At 44.6% G+C, this 24,255-nt stretch overlaps 2 protein-coding genes across 2 annotated transcripts in view; one reads left to right on the top strand and one right to left on the bottom strand.

Moving 5' to 3' along the window:
• Positions 1-24,255, bottom strand: part of FBXL13 (F-box and leucine rich repeat protein 13) — a 228,470-nt gene that overhangs the window by 74,458 nt on the left and 129,757 nt on the right. The window contains exons 11-12 of the mRNA XM_019509463.1: positions 17,572-17,672; positions 8,876-9,005 (exon numbers count right to left, since the gene is read on the bottom strand). Coding sequence (XP_019365008.1) covers positions 8,876-9,005; positions 17,572-17,672 — 231 coding nt within the window. The remainder of the gene's footprint in view (positions 1-8,875; positions 9,006-17,571; positions 17,673-24,255) is intronic.
• The window catches only part of LRRC17 (leucine rich repeat containing 17), a 63,234-nt gene continuing 47,831 nt past the window's right edge, over positions 8,853-24,255 (top strand). Inside the window, exon 1 of the mRNA XM_019509461.1 lies at positions 8,853-8,935. The gene's annotated coding sequence lies outside the window, so the exon portion shown is untranslated. The remainder of the gene's footprint in view (positions 8,936-24,255) is intronic.

Below are 24,255 nucleotides of genomic sequence, written 5' to 3'. Positions count from 1 at the left end.
CCCTTCCGACCCTTAATCTGTGAATCTATGAATCTATGAAACACTCAGCAATTAGACTAGGGGTCAGCAACATTTTCAGGCAGTGCTAAAAACCCCCCATAACATCTACTTACAAGATGTTGGCATGCCCGGGGCAGATGGCTGGGGAGCCAAGAGGGGCCTGATCCTTACTGGGACAGCGCTGCCCCAGCCCCTTCCCTGCTGCCTGCCCTGAGGCATATGTGCACCGGCTGCTAGCAATGAGCTGGGCTAGGACTTTCCAAACCACTGTGCAGCTACTTGCAGCCTCCGGGTTACCTGCCACAGCTGGCCCAGGCTCTGCGCAGGCCCCTACCACCCACCAAGGAGCCTGGACTGCTCCCAGAAGGCAATGCAGAGGCTTCAAGCAGCTGCACTAGGAGCTATGGCCTGATTCATTGCTGGAGGCAGGTGCACAGGCACCTCAGGGTGGACAGCAGGGAAGGGGCCAGAGCTGCACTACCACAAGAAGGACTGGGCCTGTCATGGCTCCCCTATCGTCCGGCCCAAGGGCTGATGTACCAAGCAAAATGTTTTCACGTGCTGTGCTCCGGATTAAATGCTGGGGTTGCTGACCCTAGAATTAGACCAATACTTAAGCCCCTTGTTTAACTAGGGTCCAGAGTGAGAGGGAGTGTGCTAGGGAGTTTGCCTGAAAACTCTCTCACCTTCTTGCACTGTAAGTGTGGTGAGAGGAAGCAGGTTATCAGGGGAAAAATAGCTTTTTAGGACCAAGGAGCAGCCAACAGCCACCTTACAGAAGAATTTCCTTGGGGAGAGGGGCAAGATGTAGGTGGTGGATTAAGAGACCTAGAGAAATGTTTGGAGGGTGTGGCACTGCCAGAGCCACTGCTACTGCCAGCTCTTCCTCTCCTTGCATCTGTGAGGTGTCTGTTTAGGCAGGACTGCTCACTGTCGAGGCTTCCACCCTGGCCCTGGTTTTGCTCTGTGGAGACTGCAGCTTGCAGGTTCCTTCCAGTGACAAACAGGTGGGGGAGTCCCTGCTAGTTGGGTTCCTCAGGGAAAAAGCAAAAGAGCTACAGGAGGTGGTGGTGAAGCTCCAAAGCATCATCTGCCATGAAGCCAGCGCTGATTCAATGCTGGAGGAGACCCCTAGGGCTGTGAAGAAAGAACTACCAGAAGCAGCACTAGAGAAAAAAGAGGAAATGCATTCCCAGGAAGGTGGAAACTGGAAGCTTGTGACCTCTGGCAGCAAGCAGAAACATTTATTTCTACCCAAAGTGGTTTGGTTTGCCTGAAGAACAGATATGGACACCTAGCAACAGAAGAGGAGAAGCAGGAGTACATTTGTTTGTGGAGGAGGCCAGGCCAGGCATCCCCACGGTTCAGAGGACTGAGACCACTGCCACTAAGAGAAAGCAACAGGTGCTGGTGGTTGGAGACTCCCTTCTGTGTGGGACAGAGGCATCCATCTGTTGGCTTGACCTGTTGTCTCATGAGGTCCACTGCTTGCCCAGAGCCAGGACCCAAGATGGCATGAAAGAATTATGGAGACTCATCTGCTCCTTTGACTACTGCCCCATCCATGTGGGTATCTTAGGGACCCTAAGCAAATCAAAAGTGACAACAGGGGTCTGGGTGCAAGAGTGAAGAGGACAGCAGCTCAGGTGGTGTTCTCCATCCTTCTAGTCAAGGCAAAGGGCCTTGGCAGGAATAGATACATCCTGCAGATCAATCCATGGCTGTGCAAATGGCGTCACCAGCAGAGCTTTGGCTTCTTTGACCACACAGACAGGCTTGCTAACCTAGTGAGGAAGGCTTTAAACTGGGTTTGCTGGGGGATAGAGACCAAAGCCCAGAGGTAAGTGAGGAAGTGGGTGGCCTGAAGGAAGCAACAGCAAGAGAAAGCAACAGGGAAGGCTTTCTCATTCTTGCTGAGAAAGCAGGGCAATTGGCCGTTACCTCAGGTGTCTGTAAATGAATGCATGGAGCCTGGGAAACAAACAGAAAGACTTGGAAATTGACCCAGTCATGGAACTATGATGTGATTGGAATAACAGAGACTTGGTGGGATAGCTTGCATGACTGGAGTACTGTCATGGATGGGTATAAACTATTCAGGAAGGAAGGGCATGGGAGAAGAGGAAGAGTTGCTCTTTATGTAAAAGAGCTACGTGATTGCTGAGAGCTCCAATATAAACCTGGAGATAGGCCTGCTGAACACAGGGGAGAGCAACAATAGTGATATTGTGGTGAGGCTTTGCTATAGACCACTTGACCAGGTAGATGTGGTGGATGAGGCTTTATTCAAACAGCTAGCAGAAGTTTCCCAATCACAAGCTCTGGTTCTTACAGGGGCTTCAATCACTTCATCTGCTGGGAAAACAATACAGCAGTGCACAGGTAATCCAGGAAGTTTTGGACAGTGTTGGGTACAACTTCCTAGTACAAGTGCTGGAGAGGCCAACTCGGGGTTGTGCTCTTCTTAACCTGCTGCTTACAATCAGGGAAGAATTAGTGGGGAATACAGAAGTGGGTAGCAACTTGTGAATCAGCAACCACAAGATGATTGAGTTCAGGATCCTAAGGAAAGGAAGGAAGGAAGAAGAACAGTAAGAAGCCTGGACTTCAGGAAAGCATAATTCAGTTCATTCAGGGAAACTGATGGGCAGGATACCCTGGAAGGCCAGTTTGAGGGGGAAAGGAGTCCAGGAGAGCTGACTGTACTTTAATTAAACCTTACTAAGAGTGCAGGAATGAACCATCCTGAGGCACAAGAAAACTAATAAGTATGGCAGAAGACCAGCTTGGCTTGATGGGGAATTCTTCAGTGAGCTAAAACACAAAAATGAAGCTTACAAGAAGTGGGAACTTGGATAAATGACTAGACAGGAGTACAGGAGTATTGGTGAGCCATACAAGGTTGAAATCAGGAAGGCCAAAACGCATTTTTTGTTGCAGCAAGGGATGCGAAAGGTAACAAGAAGAGTTTCTACAAGTATGTCAGTTAGAAGAGGAAGATCAGGGAAGATGCAAGTCCCTTACTTAATGGGGGAGGCAACCTAGTGACAGATGATGTGGAAAAGGCTGAAGTACTCAATGCCTTTTTATACCTCGGTCTTCACAATCAAGGTCAGCTCCCAAACTAAATCACCTAGCAGCACAGTTTGGGGAGGAGGTGAAAAGCTGGAAGTAGCCAAAGAACAAGTTTGGGACTATTTAGAAAAGCTGCACAGACGTGATGCACCCGTGGGTGCTGAGGTAGTTGGCCTATGTGATTGCAGAGGCACTGGCCATTAATTTTGAAAACTTGTGGTTCCAGATTATTACAAAAGGGCAAATATAGTTGTCTATCTTTTAGAAAGGGAAGAAGGAGGATTCAGGGAACTACAGACCTTCCAGCTTTACTTCTGTCCCTGGAAAATTCATGGAGCAGGTCCTCAAGGAATCCATTTCTAAGCTTGTGTGGAGAAGGTGATTAGGAATAGTCAACATGGATCCACCATGGCCAAGTCATGCTTGATCAACCTGATTTCTATGATGAGATAACTGGCCCTGTGGATATGGGGAGAGCAGTGGATGACTTGACTTTAGCAATGCTTCTGATATGGTCTCCCACAACATTCTTGCAAGCAAGCTAAGGAACTAAGGGTTGAATGAATGAACTGCAATGTAGATGGAAAACTGGTTGGATCACTGGCTCAAAGGGTAGCAATCAATGACTTAATGAATAGCTGGCAGCTGGTATCAATTGGAGTGCCCCAGAGGTTGGTTCTGGGGTCTGCTTGTTCAATATGTTCATCAACCTCCTGGAAGATGGGATGGAGAGTGCCCTCAGCAAGTTTGTAGGTGACACCAAGCTGGGGGGAGTAGCAGATACACTGGAGAGTAGGGTTAGGATTCAGAGAGACCTTGACAAATTGAAGGACTGGACCAAAAAAAGAAAAAATCTCATGAGGTTCAATAAGGAGAGTGCAAAGTCCTGCACTTAGGATGGAACAATCCCATGCACTGGTACAGGCTGGGGACTGACTGGCTAAGCAGCAGCTCTACAGAAAAGGACCAGGGGGTTATAGTAGACAATAAATTGGATATAAGTCAACAGTGTGCCCTTGTTGCCAAGTAGGCTAACAGCATACTGGGCTGCATTGGTAGGAGCATTGCCAACAGATCGAGGGAAGTCAGTCATGGGAAAAGTTTAAGAAAAATGTAACTAGCTAAAGTTAAAAGTAAGCAGCCTTTAAAATTAACTTGAGTTAAGTTAGAAGTTAAATATTTCCACTTTCAACTAGTTAAAAGGTAAGTTAAAAAGAAAATAACTAGTTAAAAGTTAAGCTGATTCGCGAGAAATACATGAAACATGGTGGATTGCCTCTTAGTATTATTTTTCATTTTCAAATACAATTAATAGGTTTCCTTTCCATAAACCCACAAAAGCATACTTATTTGCTCGGAACTCCCCCTGCTGTACCTATAAACAATGTTATACTTGTCATACAGTTTTCAGAATAACAATATACCAATACCTATGTAATGTGAGATCCTTCTCACCCTCTCCAGGTGAAGTACTTTGTAAAAGTCAGTGTACCATACAGGTATACCAGACTAACAGAAAGGAGATATTCATAGCCAGGTGACAAATGAAAGCTGTTTCCACAGAAAACCTCTGTTGTTACCCTTCTATATGCTAAAAAGGTAACAAAAGGGTATGAAATACATCTGAATTAGAAATAATAAAAGTGTCTGAAAATCAAAATTAGACTGAAATGAGAAAATCAGTTTAAATGAGAAAAAGAACGTTCAGTTGCATAGCAGAAGCTGTTTAAACATGCTTATTGAACTTCAGCAAAAGCTGCATTTCAAAATTTACATCTGACAATTTTCGTCTTCTGTCTTGCAAAACTAAGCCCTCGCTACTGAACAATTGCTCTACATGGGCAGATGAGGGAATGCTTGTGTTATAACAGATTAATAGTTTTTCCATAATAGGTGACATCTCAGAAAAGTTTCTCACAGATGAGAAGTAATGCTCAACTCAGGGACAATGTGTAGGGGGTGCACACAGGTGCACGTGCACCCCCTGTTCATGGCAGTGCACCCCCTGCAAAAAGGCACCACTGACACTGCTGGTGGCACCTGCGGGCAGTCACCGATCACCACCCCATCGCCAGCACTGACAGCGGCATCTGCGGCCAGTCCACTATCGCCTCTGGCCATCGCCGACAATGCCTGCAGCGCTTGTGGGTGGTCACAGACCCCTGGTCAGTGCTCACCATCCTTCCCCCCCTCCTCCCCCACCACCAACAGTGCTTGCAGCTGGGAGCTCCCCACTCAAGGCTGGCTCAGCCATGCTCCTCCCCCCCAGGTGCTGTGAGCACGCACCATTCATGGGTCAACTTCTTGGGCCCTGGTTTGGATCTTCATTAAAATTAAAAAAGTCATCATCTGCTTCACCCTCACCACTTGCTCCCACTCTTACTAGGATTGATGTATCTGCTTGCTTGTGCTTGTTCCCTCTCCCGCAGCCAACTGGCTGCCCTGTTGACTTCTACAAATGCACAGAAAATGCTAGCATGAACTAAGGAACTCTGGGACTTGTAGTTCTTAAGAGACTATATCACATAGGAAGGCACACTATTCTCTGTCTCTCAAACAAGAAGTCCTAGAGTTTCAATAAAGAAATATCATTCCATGCAAGTCCTAGAGAGTGGCTGTCAGGAAAAACTCCAGGAAAGCCAGATTTCAATTTTTTTTTTAACTTTTAACTTATACTTAAAAAAGTTAAAGTTAACTAGTTAAAGTTAAAAGTTGACAGCTGAAAAATGTAACTAATTAAAGTTAAAAGTTAGCCATTTCTTTAACTTTTTAACTAGTTAATTAACTAGTTAATTCCCATGACTGAGGGAAGTGATTATTCCCCTCTGTTTGGCACAAATGAGGCCACACCTGGAGTACTGTGTCCAGTTTTGGGCCCCTCACTACAGAAAGTATGTGGAAAAATTTTTAAAAAGGCCAGCAGAGGGCAACAAAAACGGTTAGGGGGATGGGGAACATGACTTATGAGGAGAGGCTGAAGGAACTGGGCTTATTTAGTCTGAAGAAGACTGAGAGGGAATTTAACAACAGCCTTCAACTACCTGAAGGATGATTACAAAGAGGATGGTTCAGAGTGTTCTCAGTGGTAACAGATGACAGAATAAGGAGCAGTGGTCCGAAGTTGCATCAAGGGAAGTTTAGGTTAGGTATTAGGAAAACCCCTCAGTAGGAGGGTAGTAAATGACTGGAACAGGTTACCCAGAGAGGTTGTGAAATCTTCATCCTTGGAGGTTTTTAAGACCCACCTACACCAAGTCTTGGCTGGGATGATATGGTTGGGGATTGTCCTGCCTTAAGCATGGAGTTGGACTAGATGACCTCCTGAGGTCCCTTCCAACCTTAATCTTGTATAATTCTATGAGTTTATGATAAAATAAAACAATTTGAATATTGCTTACATACAAGCAAACTAAATTCAGCAACTAAAGATTCAGCAAATTATCTGTGGTCGTTCCTGAAGCACTAGTCCTGAAATATCCGAGCTCTGCAGCTTAAACACTTATTTTTTTCTACAAAAACAGGGTTCATAAAGAATTCTGAAATTCCATTATACAAAGTGTTCTTATCGAGGTGATACTACTTGTATCAATGTAAAACTTGACTCAAAAAGTTGTCTTCTCAAACTCAAACAAAAAAAAATACTTGGGCTGATGTCACATGTAGCCCATAGGAGGTCCATTATACTAACAAGTGAGAAAAAAAGAGGAAATAAAGAATACTCTGTATCAGTGGTGCTCAGCCTATGTCCCATGGGCTTAATCTGGCCCCTGAAGTAATCTGATCTCCAGCCCCTGACATAAGTGATCGGCAGCAAGCAGCTCAGCCTAGTGTGTCCCCTTTCCTGTCCTGTGCCATGTGGCTGATCCTTGCACAGCCTTTTCTGTTCTTTCCCTCCCCTCCCCCCTCCGCCGTCCCCCCACTAGACAGCTTATTTCCAGTAAATAGTGCCTGTCTTCTTCCCACCTATCACTGGCAGCCAATTCCCTCCTCCTCCTCTTCCTTCTCCCCTCCCCTACTGGAGGGGCATGGTGACTCCAGGTGCAGCTCATTTGCAAGTACTTGACCTGCTGAAATAAAAGGTTGAATACCATTTTTCTGTACCATATTTAGAGAAATACAACATACATCTTTCCCCCAAAATTTAGCCGCTGGAAACTGGGGTGCACATTTTAAAGAAGGAAACATGGGGATCAGAGGAATTAGTACTGTGGGAGCTGAACTGCCTAGCTCCTCTTCTTAAGCTAGGTGGGCAGCCAGCAGCACCTGCCACATTGGCTGAGCACCCATCCATTTCAAGAAAAGGAGTCAGGCAGTTTGACTCAGCCAGCAGCACCTGCCGAGTCAGCTGAGGGGCCAATGAGGTTTTTATTACATCAGCATTGATATTTGATCATCTTTATATTCTATACCATTTCTTAAGTGCTCAGTTATGCCAACTAAGTACAAGCTATTGGTGAGTCAGTATGAAGTTCCAAGTTGTGTCCCTGGGAGCAGCACTGCATCTCAGAGCTCTGATTTACTCACTTCTTTCACCTTAGAAGGGAAGAATAGAGTGATTTTCTTGTTATGAATAGAAATTGTCCTTCTCTGCATACTATTAAACTATGCCTTCTGGAGATGGAATAATGTATCTAATGAACGAGAACATCTTGACTCTGCAATGCCTAGCACAGTGGTTCTTAAACAGCATCCTGAGGTCCCTCCAGATATTTTGAAGGGTTCCTCAAGTTGTGAGGAGGTAAGCAGGTAAGTGCAGGTTCAGGCTTGTCCATGCCAACCTGATCCCCCACCCCCATTGCCTGGCCCCTCTGCTAGGGGCTGACCACTGTAATATATAAATTAGTTTTTTCAATAAGTGTCCAGAATTGGATATTCTCCAACTCTTGTAAAGTTTTCATTGCCTCCTTTGCAGCCCTAATTTCAAATTATACATCAAGTCCATGTACACTTTCAATAACTAAGTATAATTCTCAAAGACAAAGTATAAACTGACAGCAAAGTCTAGCTTAATACTTTTGCCCAATTGTGTTGACTTCATCCCTGACCATGAGATAGGGTTTGTTTACATGATAAAATACTCCAGTAGATTTCTCCAGTCCCAACCCCCTTGTCTTTTCACATGCACTTTTATCACAGTTTAAGTGGGAGTTTAAGCTCTTTGTCAAACCACTAGCAGCATACGACTGCTCTACATTCCAGTACTTATGGTGGGGGGGGCGTTTAAAGAGATCCTTCAGCATATAGTTGAAAGTCTTTGAAATACTCAATATTTGGTGCTTAAATTTCATTTTTCAGAAGAATTTTAATGGAAAACTAAAATATCCAAATATTGGCCAATTTAGATTGTAGTATTACACAATATTTTAGTTTGCATTTGAAGCTACTCTGACGTAGTATTAGAAAGTTCACTGGTGAGTTGTTTTCCTTTTCAGGAAATCCTATACAAGTTTTGCCACAAAGGCTTTTATTTGTTAATATCTTAGAAGAAAACGTAGTTTCCAGTCTCTGGACTTGAAGTTACATACAAAAACACACAATACAAAAATTAGTCTATTTTAAGGCTACAAAAGTAATGCTGGCTCCTTATGCAATAAGTACTGGTTGTTTATAGAGCTGACAGGCTGTTGGCACGAAGCCAACAGCATATAGTGCAATTCCTCAGGAAAATCTAAGCAGCTGTGGTCATGTAATTTAAAACCTCTAGAAAGTTTGCTGCAGCGCTTGTAGTGCTTCAGGGTGCAGCCAGTTATCTAAAGGATTCCCTTCCTCACAGCATGAAAGACAGAAATGAAATGCAAACCTGAATGCAACCTGAAAGGTCCAAATAGATGAGTTTGTGACATCCTTTCCCGGAGCCCAGGTACTGTAAGCCTTTGTCTGTGAATTTTCTGCAGTAAGCTAAACTCAAATGCTGTAAATTGGAGAAGTTCCTTTACAAAAACAGAGAAAAAACCTACTGTTAATTAGCATGTTATAAAACCTCAGTGCAATCAGATATTATATTGCAGATATCATAGCTAAAATCTATATAAAAATACCATAGAGAAGTGTTGCAGGGTCTTAACTAACATTTTTTTCTTGGTTGAAGTTTAAGAGACTAGTGTTTCCTGATACACTTCTCTGGAAGAAAAACCCTGCAAATTGAGAGACTGGTACTAAGGTCTATAATCTTTAATCATATGCAAATAAATATGTGTTAGAAGCTACAGACTTTTGAAAGCAAACTTGCTGGACTTACTTTGCTATTGATTTTACAAACTGTGCCTGTTGGAAATGAAAACCAGGTTTCTATCAAAGGACTTCTATTAGAAGCATACAGGAATTAAAACATACTGTTAAACCTTCTCTGGTCATGTTATTGTTTCCATTAACAGGTTTTGAAGCATGCTAGACAAATTGAAAGTGGAAACAGATACAGAATTGATGCAAATGTATCAAAGCATTCACCCTTTTTTGCATAAAGTTTAAAATCAGTTATATTTAGAAAACAGTTCATTATTTACACCCAATGTTAGATAAAGGAAGAATGGCAAACTGCTAAATGGAAAATTTTAACCAAATTGTTACAATCTACATTTTAAATTTATATTAAGTTTTTTTTGCATGTAAATTTAGGTATATGAAATACTGAAGACTACTAATGTTATTGAACTAAATTTTCAACTGAGATAAAAGTATTGCAATACCACAGTTACCAGAAATGAAAGCTTGCAAAAAATCAGAACGTGCAATTAGGATTAGAACATACTGCTCAGTAAGAAATTTAGATCTAAGAACATTTTGGGGCCAGTTTTGCAAGTCAGCAAAAACTAGACATTTTGAAGGGAGGCAGAAACACCCACTTATGGAGCTGGCTACTTAAGGACTGACACATGTTGTGGGAATTGCCTGTATGATTTGAACTTACACTGGAGACCCACAATGTTAAATCAAATTGAGCAAATGAACAGACATAGGAGGTTTGAAGAGTAGTAGAGACAAGGGCAATATCATTGCTTAAAAATGTTGAATTAAAGCTAAAATTAAATTCTTGGTTAAAACAAGAAGGCAAATAAAGCAATCCAAAATAGATATAAGAAAATTAAATGCTGAGATTTTTAAACGAGGAAGTGTTTCTATATTAAATATAGAAATAGGTAGATATTGCCAAATCCCTTTTTGGTGTCCCAGTTTTTTCTGCATTTTTTGGAGTAGTCTGCAACAATGAGTAGAGTCTAGATATGCTCAGCCCTATTTATCTATTTCTCATAGGGCATGCACTGGGCACAGTTCCTAAGAATAAGATTGTAATAAGAGAAATTTTTGAAGTCTTACAGTTTTAATGGACTGAAAGTTCGCTGAAAGCAAAGGGAAAGCTTCTTTTTCAATTTTTTTATGCAGACTCTGAATCAATATCTTATACTACAAGATCAACACTTCTTGCAGGTACTCCAACTTTCCTGAGTTACTGCACTTTCTCCGTCTACCTCTACTTTTATGATCTGTGAGTTTCTATGTATATTGTCTTTTGCTATTTTAAAAGCGGCAGCTTTCTTAAAAGAAATACATTAAACCATACATACATCTAAAGCTTCAGACAGATAGCTTTAAAACCTTGTTCTTTTTTATAGCTAAATCTGGCATAAATCCTACAATCTTGGCTTTTGTGACTCATATTCCATCATTGGCATCAAGAACCTAAAGAATATGTTTTAAAGCAATATGACAGAATTATCTTCTCATAGTTATTCTTAATAGACAGGCTTCAAGTATGCTACTAAACTGTACTGTAACTTAATCGGAGAACTATCAAGCGGATATTCATTCATACTCAGTCATATTAACTGTATACCACAGAGAATGAAATTTTGTTATGTAATGAAGCAGTGGAAGAACAGCATGTGGCAAGGTGCCTGCAACCCTCTCTTTCAGAGCAATCACCCCTTCAGCCACTCACTACACCTTGATGTCTTACTTTGATATGAGGCAGGCTACCCCAGGCCTTCCCAAATTGCTCTCAAATGACCACCAGGTGCCAGTGGTCCCTGTCTTATGGGCTTATTGCATGGCTCCACTCTTTCCCTACACCATTCCCTACACCTCACAAATGGCATCCTCCTTGATGTTCTCTTTCACTTAGCCCCTCTTCTGGGGTTCCTGGACCCTCACTGGTCCCACACTCTCAGTCCCTCAATCTGGGCTGCAGACCTCTCTCTGGGTCCATAGGAATCTCCTCCTCCCCTTATGTTCCTTCCCAACCCTCTAGACTGCTTTAGGTGTTACTCTCTATGTTGACCTTCTGGAGATGCACCTATCCTGCTGAGGTGGTGTTCTTGCAGCAGGCTCCAACATGTTACTGCTGGCTTATCTCAGGGCCTGGGCTTATACCTGTGTTAAGCCTAACCTGCCTCCTGAGTCAGATGACTCCCAATTAGCCCTGGCCCCCACCTGCCAGAGGCTTCATAGGCTGCCTGACCTCTTAAAGTGGCAGGCACCCCAAGTGCCCTGCCACCCAGCATCTGAAATGGTCTACCAGCTTTCAGTTCACCAAGACTGCAACTCCCTTGGATGGGTATTCCAATAATGAAACTTTATAAAGAGCAGCAAGATGTATGTAAAGCATTTCAAAGTACATATATTGCTGTCTCTCACGGCTTTTGGATTAATTACTTTGTCTCAGAGAACAATATAGTATCTGTTGTGAACTGCCTTTTTAACATGCCTAGAAATACTTCCCAATTATGTTTATCATCAAAAGCCTCACAATATGGTAGTTCCCTGCTAATCTCAGGAAAAAATATGGTAACTTTTTGTGCCCATACATCATCAGAAAAAGACTGTTGGATGCCATGTTTCATTCAGGTAGCATTTATGAAAAAAAATCTTGTAAGCAAATAGGGAGTAAACTATTAATGAAACTCTGGTATTTTAACTTTGAGTAATCTACCAAACTGGAGTACTCACTCCTGGGTAGGTCCTACCCACAAATCAACAGAAGCAGCTGACTCTGATTTTTTTTAGTGGCAACAGGAAACTAAAATAACCATACTAATAAAGGCTGGCAGATACGCTAAAAGAGCTATTCCAAAGTTAAACACAAAGAAACTAAAACTAAAAAAAAAGGCTACACATGTGCCAACTTGCAGAAACCACAGAATTCTCTCACAGAAAGAATACTGATGCAGTAGGTCAAGGTGGGAATCTGCAGATGGAAAGCTTCTATTGGCAAAAGAGAAGCTGACACTGGACTGGTACAACTAAGGCATCATTCTGGTGCAGAGCAAATCTGCAAGCCCAAAAGGTAAGATACAAAGCACCAAGGGTGTGTCGGGGGGGAGGGGGGTGTTAAAACCTTCCTAAGAGGCACTGCATGTTGGCTACAGCCAAAGCTGGGGGACTTTGACTGGAGTGTGCCACTGTTCCTGATGGGACCAAAGCTAGAGGTTTCTGGTTAAAGGGTCTTGTCCCTCCACTCAGTCAGACTGATCACTTTATTTGGAGCCAGGAAATAATTTTACCCCATAGTTGGATTGGTATGGACTGTGAGGGTTTTTACCTTCCTCTGTGGTGGGGGACATGGTCCTCTACCCAGGATCATTTCAGTATATATTGACATCATTTCATAGAAGCAGGATATCGGCTGCCATTGTTCCCCTGCTTTATCTGTGGCAGGTTAGGATATTAGGTCCATGGTGTGTCAGGGTTCACAATAGTCTTATACAGAGTTTAGATTATGGTTTGTATGGGATAGGATAGGGATGGGCAGGGTGTTGGGCTAGGTGACTTCTGGAGGTCATTTCTAGCCCTACTATTCTATGATTCTATGAAGGAAAACAGGCTCCAAGAATCTGTGGAGCAACTGCAAGGCAGAGAGAGAAGCACAGAGTGTTGACAGACGTGACAGTTGTCGCATGATCAGCCACGTGTCGCATGATCAGCCACTGAAAGCACTCTACAGCTGTGCACTGACAGAAGTGCACAACTGCAGGGCACTTAAAAAATGCTCGAACGGGTGGCAGTCTATCAGTGTGGCTGGGAGCAGGGCTCAGCTGATGCAGCCAAGTGCTGTTCCCTGCACTGTCTTTGGAATGAGAAGGGGGGAAGGGAATGGAGTGAGCTCATTCTGGGAGCTGCCCAGCTCAACTCCCAATCCCTGGGACCCAACGGCAAATGTCTGTTGAGTCCCAGGGGCAGCTCAAACTCATGGTGCTTCCTGCAAAGTGCCATGATTTACACCAGTGAGCGGCACATCTGTCAGTGCCCAGAAAGAGATAGAATGTAACCGCCTCCAAGGAAAGAAACAAGTTAACTGTGATGTCTGATGGCATATTCCAAGAATATCTCTGGTTTCTTTTCTTCTTTTTATAAGTAAACTCCAGCCTGGTGGATGGATGCATATCATTCACAACAGGAAAGACCATTTACCTATAACCTTAATATATTTTTTAACTGGTTAGTGTGTAGTTATTGCCTCTAGTAATTTAATCTTTCAAGAAACCCTTTGGCAACCACATTCTTTTGCAGTCCTCCAAGTAGTACTTGACTTAGTTGATAGGTCTACCCAGTACTCTTCCACTTGGATATTTCTTATTTTGCCACACCTCAAAGTATCATTTCCATATGTCTCAAGATGACTGTTGTAGAAAAACTAGACCCAGAACTGGTTGAAGAGATCTGTGGAATTTTGCATGCTTTTTAAGTAGTTTTTTGCTAGATTCAAGTCACAAGTCAAAAAACCCCTCCTAATACACTTTTTAAAGGATGTTATTAACAACTTTAAAGTGGACAGCCACAAGGGAAGTCCTTCCTTATTGACTGTGTTGAGGAAATAAGGGCCACATTTTTTAAGAATAGGTCATCATTCCATTCTAAAACTACTACATCAAGTTTCTATATCACTGCTGAGTGGACATGACTGCCTCCAGATCATTCAAAACCATTAAGTCATTCAAACGTATCACTAATGCGCAGGGATCCGGGTTTTCCATTTGCCATGGAAAAATGTGGATTTTCTCCTTGAGGGATCTAGGACAGAAGTTCAATAAACCGGTTTAATTTAAATCAGTTAAGTCTGATACTATATCTGATTCTATATCCAGTTTATCTTAAACCAGTTTCAGCCACTTTGAAAGCAGTTTACGTGGACTGAACTTCTGTTATGTTATAGACTTGAACTGCTTTCCGATCACTTATATCAGTTTATGTGTAATTTCTGTTCCTAACCTAAAGTAGAAAATCATGGCTTTTCTCCTGACACAATATAGACTTAAATTATGTCTTTTCTCCTTTAAAGGAGAAAAATGTGGGAGCATCATGACGGAGCACCTTTGCAGGTGCTCGCCACTTGAGGGCTCTCACAGGCTAAAAGGGGAGCCTGTTTTGAAGAAGCAGCAGGGGAAACCTTCCCCTGGTACCATTTAAAGGGGGAAGATGGGTGGCAGGTCACTGTGGGTGACTGCCACTTTAAGACCAGAGCCAAGCAGCCAGCAGGTGCTTGATTGAGGCAGCCAGTTTAGATCCCTGGCTGCCTATATAAACACCTCAGTTCCCTGTTGGCTGGCAGATAGCAACATTGCGTGGCTGTGAGGATCCATAGCATCCTGGAGGTAAAGCCAGGAACTGTAGGGGATAGATTGGAGGCTCCTGGTCCTGGGCATGACCTAAAACTGCACCCTGCTGGGAATGGGTGGGCTGGTGGGGCTCTCAGTGGCGCAAGAGCCCCCAAGCCAGTTACCACCCTGGTGAAAGACAGGTAGGGGTGCCTTAACCCTAGCCCTCACCTTTGGGTGAGTTTAGGTAACACTGGAAGCAGTTGGGGCCAGGCATGGCTACAGCCACCTTAGCCCTGTGAGGTGCAAGATCCCGAGGAGGGAGTGTGGTGCCAGGCACAGCTGCGGCCACCTGAGCCCTGTTAGGGTGCAAGCCCTGAGAGGGAAAGCTGGAGCCAGGCATGGCTGTGGCCACCTGAGCCCTGTGGGGTACAAGACCCCAAGGAAGATGCTGAGGAGGGAGTGCAGGCCAGGCATGGCTGCGGCAACCTGACACCACCGGGGAGAGAAGCCCCGTGGCCCCGAGTGAGGGGGGTAGGGATGAGTAGCCCTGAGTGAAGGGGGCAGTGTGGAACCCCAGAGAGGGGGTGGAGATGGGGAGCCCCAGTAAAGGAGGAGAAGAACCAGAGGGCTGAGGGCCTAGTGTGTGTGTGTGTGTGTGTGTGTGTGTGTGTGTGTGTGTGTGTGTGTGTGTGTGTGTGCGTGTGCATAGTGTTATCCCGGAAGGGGCCGGAGCATGCTTAGACCCGGTCGGGTAATTGACTGGCCACTACCCCAGTGAGGGTTGTGGGAGAGGCCCAAAAGACAGTACATCTTCCACCCAAGGGATGGACTAGCTAAGCCTATGGCCTAAGGGGCCTGCTCCAAGAGGGAGCAAGGCAGCATAAGTTGGTGATGGATGAAAGAAACCCTATGAGCAAGTGTGAGAGACCTGAGTGAGAGGCGGGTGGTATGAATGTGCATGTGACTGAGGCCTGACAGCATGGCCTAAGCTTGCTCCAGCTGTAGGCCAGGAGCACTGTAAACATCTGCATGCCATCTGCGAGGCATGGTTTGCAGTGTAGGGGAGGTTTGGAGCCACAGATAGCGCCCCCTGGCCTCGGGGCATAAAATGAGCAGCCTCCTGCCTTGGCAGGCGAGTCAGGTGGGTGGCGTGCCCAAAGGCAAGTGGGGAGCCTAGCACTATGGCTAGGCGGGGAGCCCCGCTTTGGCACAGCATCCAGCCAGCAAGGGGCTATTTGGGTCTGGGGGTAGCTGGAGGAGCTGGAGGAGGCTGATCAGATGCATGGGACCCTCTTCCTGGTGAGCAAAGGCAGGGGAAGCTCTGATTTTCTATGCTAAAAAACTAAAATCAAATGCCAAAATATATGGGTATTTGGAATTTATTTTTATTATAATGACTGAGGCACTGGTAGAATTCCAAACTGCTTTAAAATTGTAAATATATCAATAAAACGTTGTGTTCAACTGATACCTATGAATATAGTGGCGTTTCATTTTAATTGGGGAAAAACGTGGATTCTGGGGTGTTTAATTAGAGAATTTTGAATTTTTAAACAAAAAACAGGATCCCTGTTGATGTGATATGTGAGGGATACAAGTGGGGTTTTTTCAGGAGCTGAATGCTTCTAATACATTTGTATTTGGCTTAGGATGTGTACTGACAATTTCTTTTTCCATACACTATTTGCAATATTATCAGTTCCTAAAATACACAGCCTAGTTTCATATTTTAGACCAGGGTGCTCACCTGCTGGCCCACAAGCCATATCTGACCTACAGGAATCCACAAGAGTCTAGAATTTGGCAGCATGGGAGTGGTGGCAGCATTAATTGCCACTCCCCTGTTGCCAATTTTCCAGACCTGTAGAGAACCTGATGAGCCAGAAGACATAGCCCTGCATGATAGATCAAGGCACACAGGATCGGTCCAGTGTGCAGCTGGATGTGGGGTCAGGCCAACACTCAGCCCAATCCAAGCACATGGAGTTTAGCTAATGTGTGGCTGGGTCCAACATGTGAGGTCACACCCATGGACTGACCCCATGTGGGATCTTTTGGACTGACCCTGAGCCAGTCATCCAGCCTTTGGGGCTAGAAGGTGGGGTGTCAATGTTTTAGATCAATGTTGCAGATTCACTGTATGCTCTTTTCTTTTGTCCTTCAGAAGCAATATAATGCTTATTGTGATTAAGATCCCAGGAAGTTGTTACTTTTTAACTAATAATGTATTACAAAAAGTGATTTTCATAAACATATCTAATTTGCAAGACAATCTGCAGTTGTTCCATGATAAGCAACTTGGATGGCCAAAGGAATTTTGTTTGACTAGCAAACTCCTTCAAAAGTTTCTGTAAATATAACAAGATATATGAAGTGAGCCAGTCTAAATATTTTATTTTACTAGAAAGACCATCAGAGCAAAAAAATGGTAAGCAAAATATACAAGGCATATTTTCATTTTTTACAAAACAAACAGAATCCTGTAAAATCTTCCAAGCTACTTCTACATACAGTAAAAGCTGTGTTAACCGGCACTTTATTAGTTGGAAAACTCTATTAACCGCCATCCAAGCAATGTGGCAAAAGCAAAACTGGAAATACCACTTCTGGAGGACTTCCCATTTTGCGACCACGAGCTGAGTTTTTCTTCGCCAATTTTTCGGCCCACGGCCCATGGCCCAGGGCAAAGCAGCCTGCATGGGAAAAAGCAGCCTACACGGGGGCCCCCTCCCTGTCCCCCTAGCACACTGATGCCAGGAAGTGTACCAGACGGTGCACATTTGATTAACCGGAATATTTGATTAACCAGCATCCCCCATTCCCAGGGGATGCCAGATAACAGAGCATATACTATATCTGTCTTATGCAAAGTTTGTTGCAGTAGGGAAACTAAAATTCACACCTGCATACAGTACAAATGACTGCGACTATAAACTGATCTAAATGTTGGCAAAGAATATTTTACCTTGACAAAACTCTTAGTGTCCCGTTGGTAATATCAGTGTATGACAAATTTAAATATAGGAGAGCTGAACACCCTTCTGAGATAAGTCTCATTGATTCATCCTGAATAAAAAAAAAAACAAGTATGTCAAATGAAGATTTTGTGTTTCAGTGCAAGTCCCTTGGCAAAAAAAAGAGAGAATTTTTTTAATGTGTTGAAAGTAAAAATATAGATCAAAATTATTTTCTTTTGGAATTCTTTAGATAAATCTTACATTATAATGCTTATTAAATTATTTTTATTTTTGTAAACATGTCAATTGTTATGAACCATTCAAGAAAGCACTTAAGTACTGAGTATAGAATTAAAGAATCATGAAATCATAGAAAATTAGGGCTGGAAGGGACTTCAGGAGGTCAGCTCATCCAACCCCCTGCTCAAAGCAGAAGCATCTCCACCTATGTCATCCCAGCCAAGGCTTTGTCTAGCGAGGTCTTAAACACCTCCAAGTATGAAGATTCCACCACCTGTCTGGGTAACCTGTTCCAGTGAGAGAGTTTTTCCTAACATCTAACCTAACTTGAAACCATTGCTCCTAGTTCTGTAATCTGCCAGCACTGAGTCTAGTTCCATCCTCTTTGGAACCACCCATCAGGTAGTTGAAGGCTGTTATTAAATCCCATCTCAGTCTTTTCTTCTCCAAACTAAATAAGCCCAGTTCCCTCAGCCTCTCCTCATAACCCGTGCCTCCCCCACCCCCGCATTATCACTGCCCTATGGTGGACTCTAATTTTTTCACATCCTTTCTATAGTGAGGGGCCCAAAACCAGACAGTACTCCAGATGTGGTCTCACCAATGCCGAACAGAGGAGAATAATCACTTCCCTGGATCTGCTGGCAACACTCTACTAATGCAGCCCAGTATGCTGTTATTCTTCTTCACAACAAGGGCACATTGTTGGTTCATATTGAGCTTATTATCCACTTTAACCCCCCGAACCCATTTTGCAGAGCTGCTACTTAGCCAGTCAATCCTTAGTCTCTAACAGTGCATGGAATTGCTCCATCCTAATTGCAGGACTTTGCACTTGTCCTTATTGAACCTCATGAGATTTCTTTTGGTCCAATCCTCCAATTTTTCTAGGTCTCTGAATCCTAGACCTACCCTCCAGCATACCTACTAGGCATGTGCGAAGCAGGCCATATTCGATTCAGATTTGGATTCGGCCCGATTTAGGGGGCAGTGGTTCGATTTGCTGGGTCAGAACACTGTCCCAATTCAATTTCGCCAAATCCAAATCTGAAGATTCAATTCTGAATCAGAGAATCAGGAATTTGGCCATAGACACAGTTTTTAATGTTTTTTCTACATACCTCGAGGTACCAGGCACGGTTCATGAACCCTGAGATGGTGGGGCAGATGAAGCATCCCACAGGAACATGCCCCCTCCACCCCCCCAGCTCAGCAATTGGCCCCAGGGGGACTAAACCCAGTCGCTGAGCCGCGGGGGGAAGGGGGGCGCTCCCCTGCATACTCTGCGGTGGACCCAGAAGTGGACCAGAACTGCTTCTGGTCCACTTCCAAGTCCACCACCAAGCATGCTGGGGACCCCCCCATGCTCCCATGGGACACTCCATCCACCCCACCATCTCAGAGTTCACAAGCTCCCTGGTACCTTGAGATATGTAGAAAAAACATATAAAGCTGTGTCTATGTCCAGATCATTAAATCTCTCAGAATTGATTTGGAGGGTTCAGATTTGATTTCAAGAGATTAAAGGGTCTGTGGCAGGACACTGTTGGAGTGAGAATGCGGACCAGGCATGGCTTCGGCCACCCGAGCCTTGTGGGGTGTAGGACCCCGAGGAAGGGTAGTTGGGGCCAGGCATGGCTATGGCCACCTGAGCCCACCGGGGAGGGAAGCCCCATGGCCCCAGTGAAGGGGGTGGCAATGAGGAGCTCCAGTGAAGGGGGCGGCCCCAGGTGATGGGAGTAGGCCAAAGTATGTCTTTGGATGCCTGAGGCTGTAGTTTGGGCCAGAGGCCAAATAAGAGGGCTCAGTCCAAGAGAGAGGGGTGAGTCCTGACCCCGGTAAGTCCTCCACCACTGGGAGGCCGAGTCTGGGTCAAAAGTAAGACCTATAGCTGAGCACAATGACCTGCTGCTCTGGGGGGGAGTGAGAGTCCCCTTGAGACCCGGACCACCAGTTGTGTTGTGGGTGAAGAACGCCCGGTAAGAGGCGGCCCTAGAATGGGAGCAGAGAGGAGGGACCCCGGTGGGGGGGAAGAACCATAGGGCTGGGAGCCCAGTATGTTTGAGTGTACAGAGCTGCCCTGGGAGGGGCCAGAGCAAGCTTAGACCTGGTTGGGTAACTGGCTGGCCACGACCCCAGTAAGGGTCACGGGAAAGACCCAAAAGATGGTATGTCTGCCACCCAAGGTATGAGATAGCTAAAGCCTATGGCCTAAGGGGCTCCAAGAGGGAGCAAGGCAGTATAAGTTGTTGACGCATGAAAGAGACCCTGTGAGAGAGGGTGGAATGTGAGAGGCCCTAGTGAGAGGAGGGCAGTATGAATGTGACTGTGTCTGAGGCCTGATGAGGCCTAAGCTTGTTCTGGCTGTAGGACAGGAGCACTGTGTCATCTGGATGCCATCTGTGAGGCTTGGGCTGCGGTGTAGGGGAGGAATGGAGCAGCAGATAGGACCCCCTGGCATCGGGGCAAGAATGGGCAGACTCCCACCTTAATTAATATCCTAAGTAATTAACAACAAGGTGTGACAGGTGAGTCAGGTGGGTGGCCTGCCTAAAGGCAAGTGGGGAAACTGGCACTGTGGCTAGCCAGTCTCCTGATTTAATTCAGATTTGGAGATTCAGCCACCAAATCGGGCCAAATCTCCACTGAATTGAATCAGTGACCAAAGCTTTGCATAGCCCTAATATCTACTAGTCTCCCCAGCTTGGTGTCATCCACAAACTGCTGAGGGTGCACTCCATCCCATCTTCCGTACCACTGATAAAGATATTGAACAAAACTGGCCCCAAGACCAACTCCTGAGACACTCCACTTGATACCTGTTGCCAACCAGACACAGCCACTGATCCATGGCTACCCTCTGAGCCAATGATCCAAGCAGTTTTCTATCTACTTCACAGTCTGTTCATCTAACCTGTACTTCTTTAGCTTGCTTGCAAGAATGTTATGGGAGATCACATCAAAAGCCTTGCTAAAGTCAAGGTATATCACATTCACTGCTTTCCCTGCATCCACAGAGCCAGTCATCTCATCGTAGAAGGCAATCAGGTTGGTCAGGCATGACTTACCCTTGGTGAGTTCATGCTGATTATTCCTAATCACCTTCTTCACCTCCAAGTACTTAGAAATGGATTCCTTGAGGACCTGCTCCAAGATTTTTCCAGGGACTAAGATGAGGCTGACCAGTCTGTAGTTCACTTTCTCAATCATCTGGGACCTTTCCTGATCACCACAAGTTTTCAAAGATAGTAGTCAGCAGCTCTGCAGTCACAGTGGCCAATTCCCTCAGCACCCTGTGTGCATCACATTTATCCCTGTGGACTTGTACACATCCAGCTTTTCTAAATAGTCCCTAACTTGTTCTTTCACCACTTCCAGCTGATCACCTCCTCCCCAAACTGTGCTGCCAGGTGCAGTAGTCTGGGAGCTGATACCTACTCATTCTTCATTAGAATTCTTTTTATTTAACACTATTAAACAGTTAGATGATCAAAGAAAGTATCACTGCACCCCCTGTCTAAAAATGTGAAGTTAAAAAAAAGTTAAATTCTAAATTGCTAAGAGGCTATAAAATTGTAATTGTTCCACAAAGGTATAATATCTCATAGATTTACCACTAATATTCTTTGGAAGCCTGGTTTCAAGAGTACTTTCACAAGTTTTTTAGAAATGTTGCTTCATGGGAATCAGGATTTTAAATAAAGTATAAGCATATATCAAATACTATATCATAGTTTATAACTGTCAAATGCTTTTGACCCAAGCAATTATAATTATTGGAATCATAGTAAAAGAATATCTCTAGAGAGAAAACAGTGGCAAGTGAATACAAAACAAACATGTTTATATACTAATCAGCTACTTCCTTTTTAAGAACAACAATTATACATTATGGCCCTGGTCCCATTCAACCTCTATCATGCTTAAGTCATGGCTATCATAGGTCCCCAAAAGTATGAATCTAGCCTTGGGAGAGTGATCCTCTTTCACCCTGTTAGAGATGCATAACTTTCCCATGTTGGAGATGAAAAGCCTTATGTGACTGCTATGCAAGAAAAATCTGATTCCAAAGAAACATACATACTTCTTTCAGACTAGGGACAGACATTACACATAAACCAGTTTAAGTGATCAGAAACTGGTGCAAACCTGTAACAGAACAGACATTCAGTGCACATAAACTAGTTTGAAAATGGCTGAAACTGGTTTGAGATAAATCTGGTTGAATGTAATATCACACTTAACTTGATTTGGATCAAATTGGTTTATGCAATGTCTGTCCCTGACCCCTTCCTGGTTTAAGTTAAAACAGACTCCCCCAGCATCCTGGCATGCTCTCTGGTCTGGGCGGGGCTCTCTGCTCCAGAGCAGGGCTGCCCCCTCCCCTCTGCTCCCTTGCTGGAGCTCCAGCTGAGACTTGCAGGCACAAAGAATCTGCCTGGCTTCCTCCTGCTCCCAACCCCACCTTGCTGCTCACTGCTCAAGCAGGGATCCCTCCCTCCCCCCTCCCATAGCACGGACAGTAGCCAGCATGTGTTATGCTAGCTAATGCTGAGAGTTGTCTGTGTAAGGCAGACAGGACAGTGTCTTTAGAACGTTTTGGAGCTAATGAACAGGTAGATAGCTAATGAACACTTGGAGTGTTCCCTTCCTTGCAAAAAAGTTGTTTAAGAAGAGCTTGAACTAATGAGAGGGAGTTTGTTTTCTGATGGGTTGTTAAATGCTGACAACAGAGCTGATAAATGCTCTGTTACCAAGGGTGGGGGGGGAACCCCTACCTAATCAGAGTGTCCTGCTGCGGCCTGACCATGTCCCCCTCAATTCAGCATTGTGGAAGGGAAGGGAGGGCTGCTGTAGCCTCCCCCCACCCCTGGCTTCTAGTCTGAGCCACTGCAGGCATGTGCCTGAATTTCTTCACTCCAGAGGGGATGTCTGCATGGTTACAAACTGATTTAGCCTAGCCAGGTTAGACTAACCTGAAAGATTGAATCAATTCAGGCTCAGGATTTTTGAATGTCTGTCCCTAGCCCTAGTCTCTCAGTAAGGAACTTCCATCATGTTGGGATTTAGGAAAGACATCTGACAAACAGCATTAACTTCCGTGTACAGTAACATGGACAGTGATGGTGATAGTGCCCTTTCAGTCCTTTAGTCTGATATCCTACTAGTTAAAGCACTTGCCTAAGAGATGGGAAAATTAGGTTTTAGGCCCACCTCACCAACATTCCCTACTTTCCAGGAAATTTCTCTCTCCACTAGGCTATACACTATACAGGGCATCCTCCATCACCCATTGAAGCTAGCCCACTGAATGGAAATGAATGCAAGAGTCATGTGGCCAAAAGGAGAGCAAGAAAGAGACCACCTGCTTCTGCAGTCCAGTGAACAGGGTCCCCCCTTACTGTTTCTTGCCCCTGCTCCTAATGCTGTTTATTCATTTTGAATTGTACAGTCATTGTATAAAATGTATAAACAGCATTGAGAAGCTGGTTATTAAGAATCATAACTTGCACAGTTTATGCCTGTGGTTCTCAACCTTTTTAGGCTCTAGGCACCACCTGGAAAATGTCAGCTCTTGGTTTTCAATCATAGTTTGACTGTGGAAAAATAATATGCCAGTGTTTCTATTGCAAAAATTCAGAAATAATTCTTTGTTTCGTTTATTTTGTGAATCATATTTGCACACCTAACAGTGCTAAGATTGCATGACATCTCAAGGCACACCACAGTCCTGCACCACCTTGGTTGAGAATCACTGGTTTATGCACTTTCCCAGTTAGAACTGCACTGTGACAGAGCTTAGGTGCACTGAGGTGTCCATGTGGCTATTCTGGATTGTTTCTGAATGTGTGCAGTACCCCAAACTGGGGGAATCTTTCCAAACCAAAACAAGGTCCCGGAGGGGAGGGGAGCCAGGTGTCCAAGGAGAGTGGTCGCTCCTTAAGGAGACGATCCTCCAAGCCCAAAGGAAGGTAATCCCAACGAGGATCAAAGGGAGCAGAAGAGCACACAAGCCTCCATGGCTCACCAAAAGCATCTGGGAATGTCTCCTTGCTAAAAAGGAGGCTTACACCCATTGGAAAGAAGGGGTCATCACCGGGGAGGGCTATTCTGCAGTTGCTCGGGGATGCAGGGGGTAGTTAGGAAGGCCAAGGCAGAGATGGAACTGGGACTAGCTTCCCAGATTAAGGACAATAAGAAGTCCTTTTTTAAACACATAGGGGGTAAGAAGAAGGTCCTGGGTAATGTGGGGCCCTTGCAGGACACGTTGGGAAATTTGGTTGTCACACCAGATGACAAAGCTAACATGTTTAACAATTTCTTTGCCTCCATCTTCCTAAGTAGGGACCAGAGCAGCCACCTCCCTGCTGGGCCCCCCTCGGGCCCCAGGGGAGGCACACCTGGGCCAAGGGTTAGTGAGGATTTAGTTAGGGAGCTTCTGGAGGGGCTGG

Source organism: Gavialis gangeticus, unplaced genomic scaffold, assembly GCF_001723915.1.
Source record: "Gavialis gangeticus isolate Ggan-Ray unplaced genomic scaffold, GavGan_comp1, whole genome shotgun sequence".
Taxonomy (NCBI): Eukaryota; Metazoa; Chordata; order Crocodylia; family Gavialidae; genus Gavialis; species Gavialis gangeticus.
This window is presented reverse-complemented; position numbering and strand designations above follow the sequence as displayed.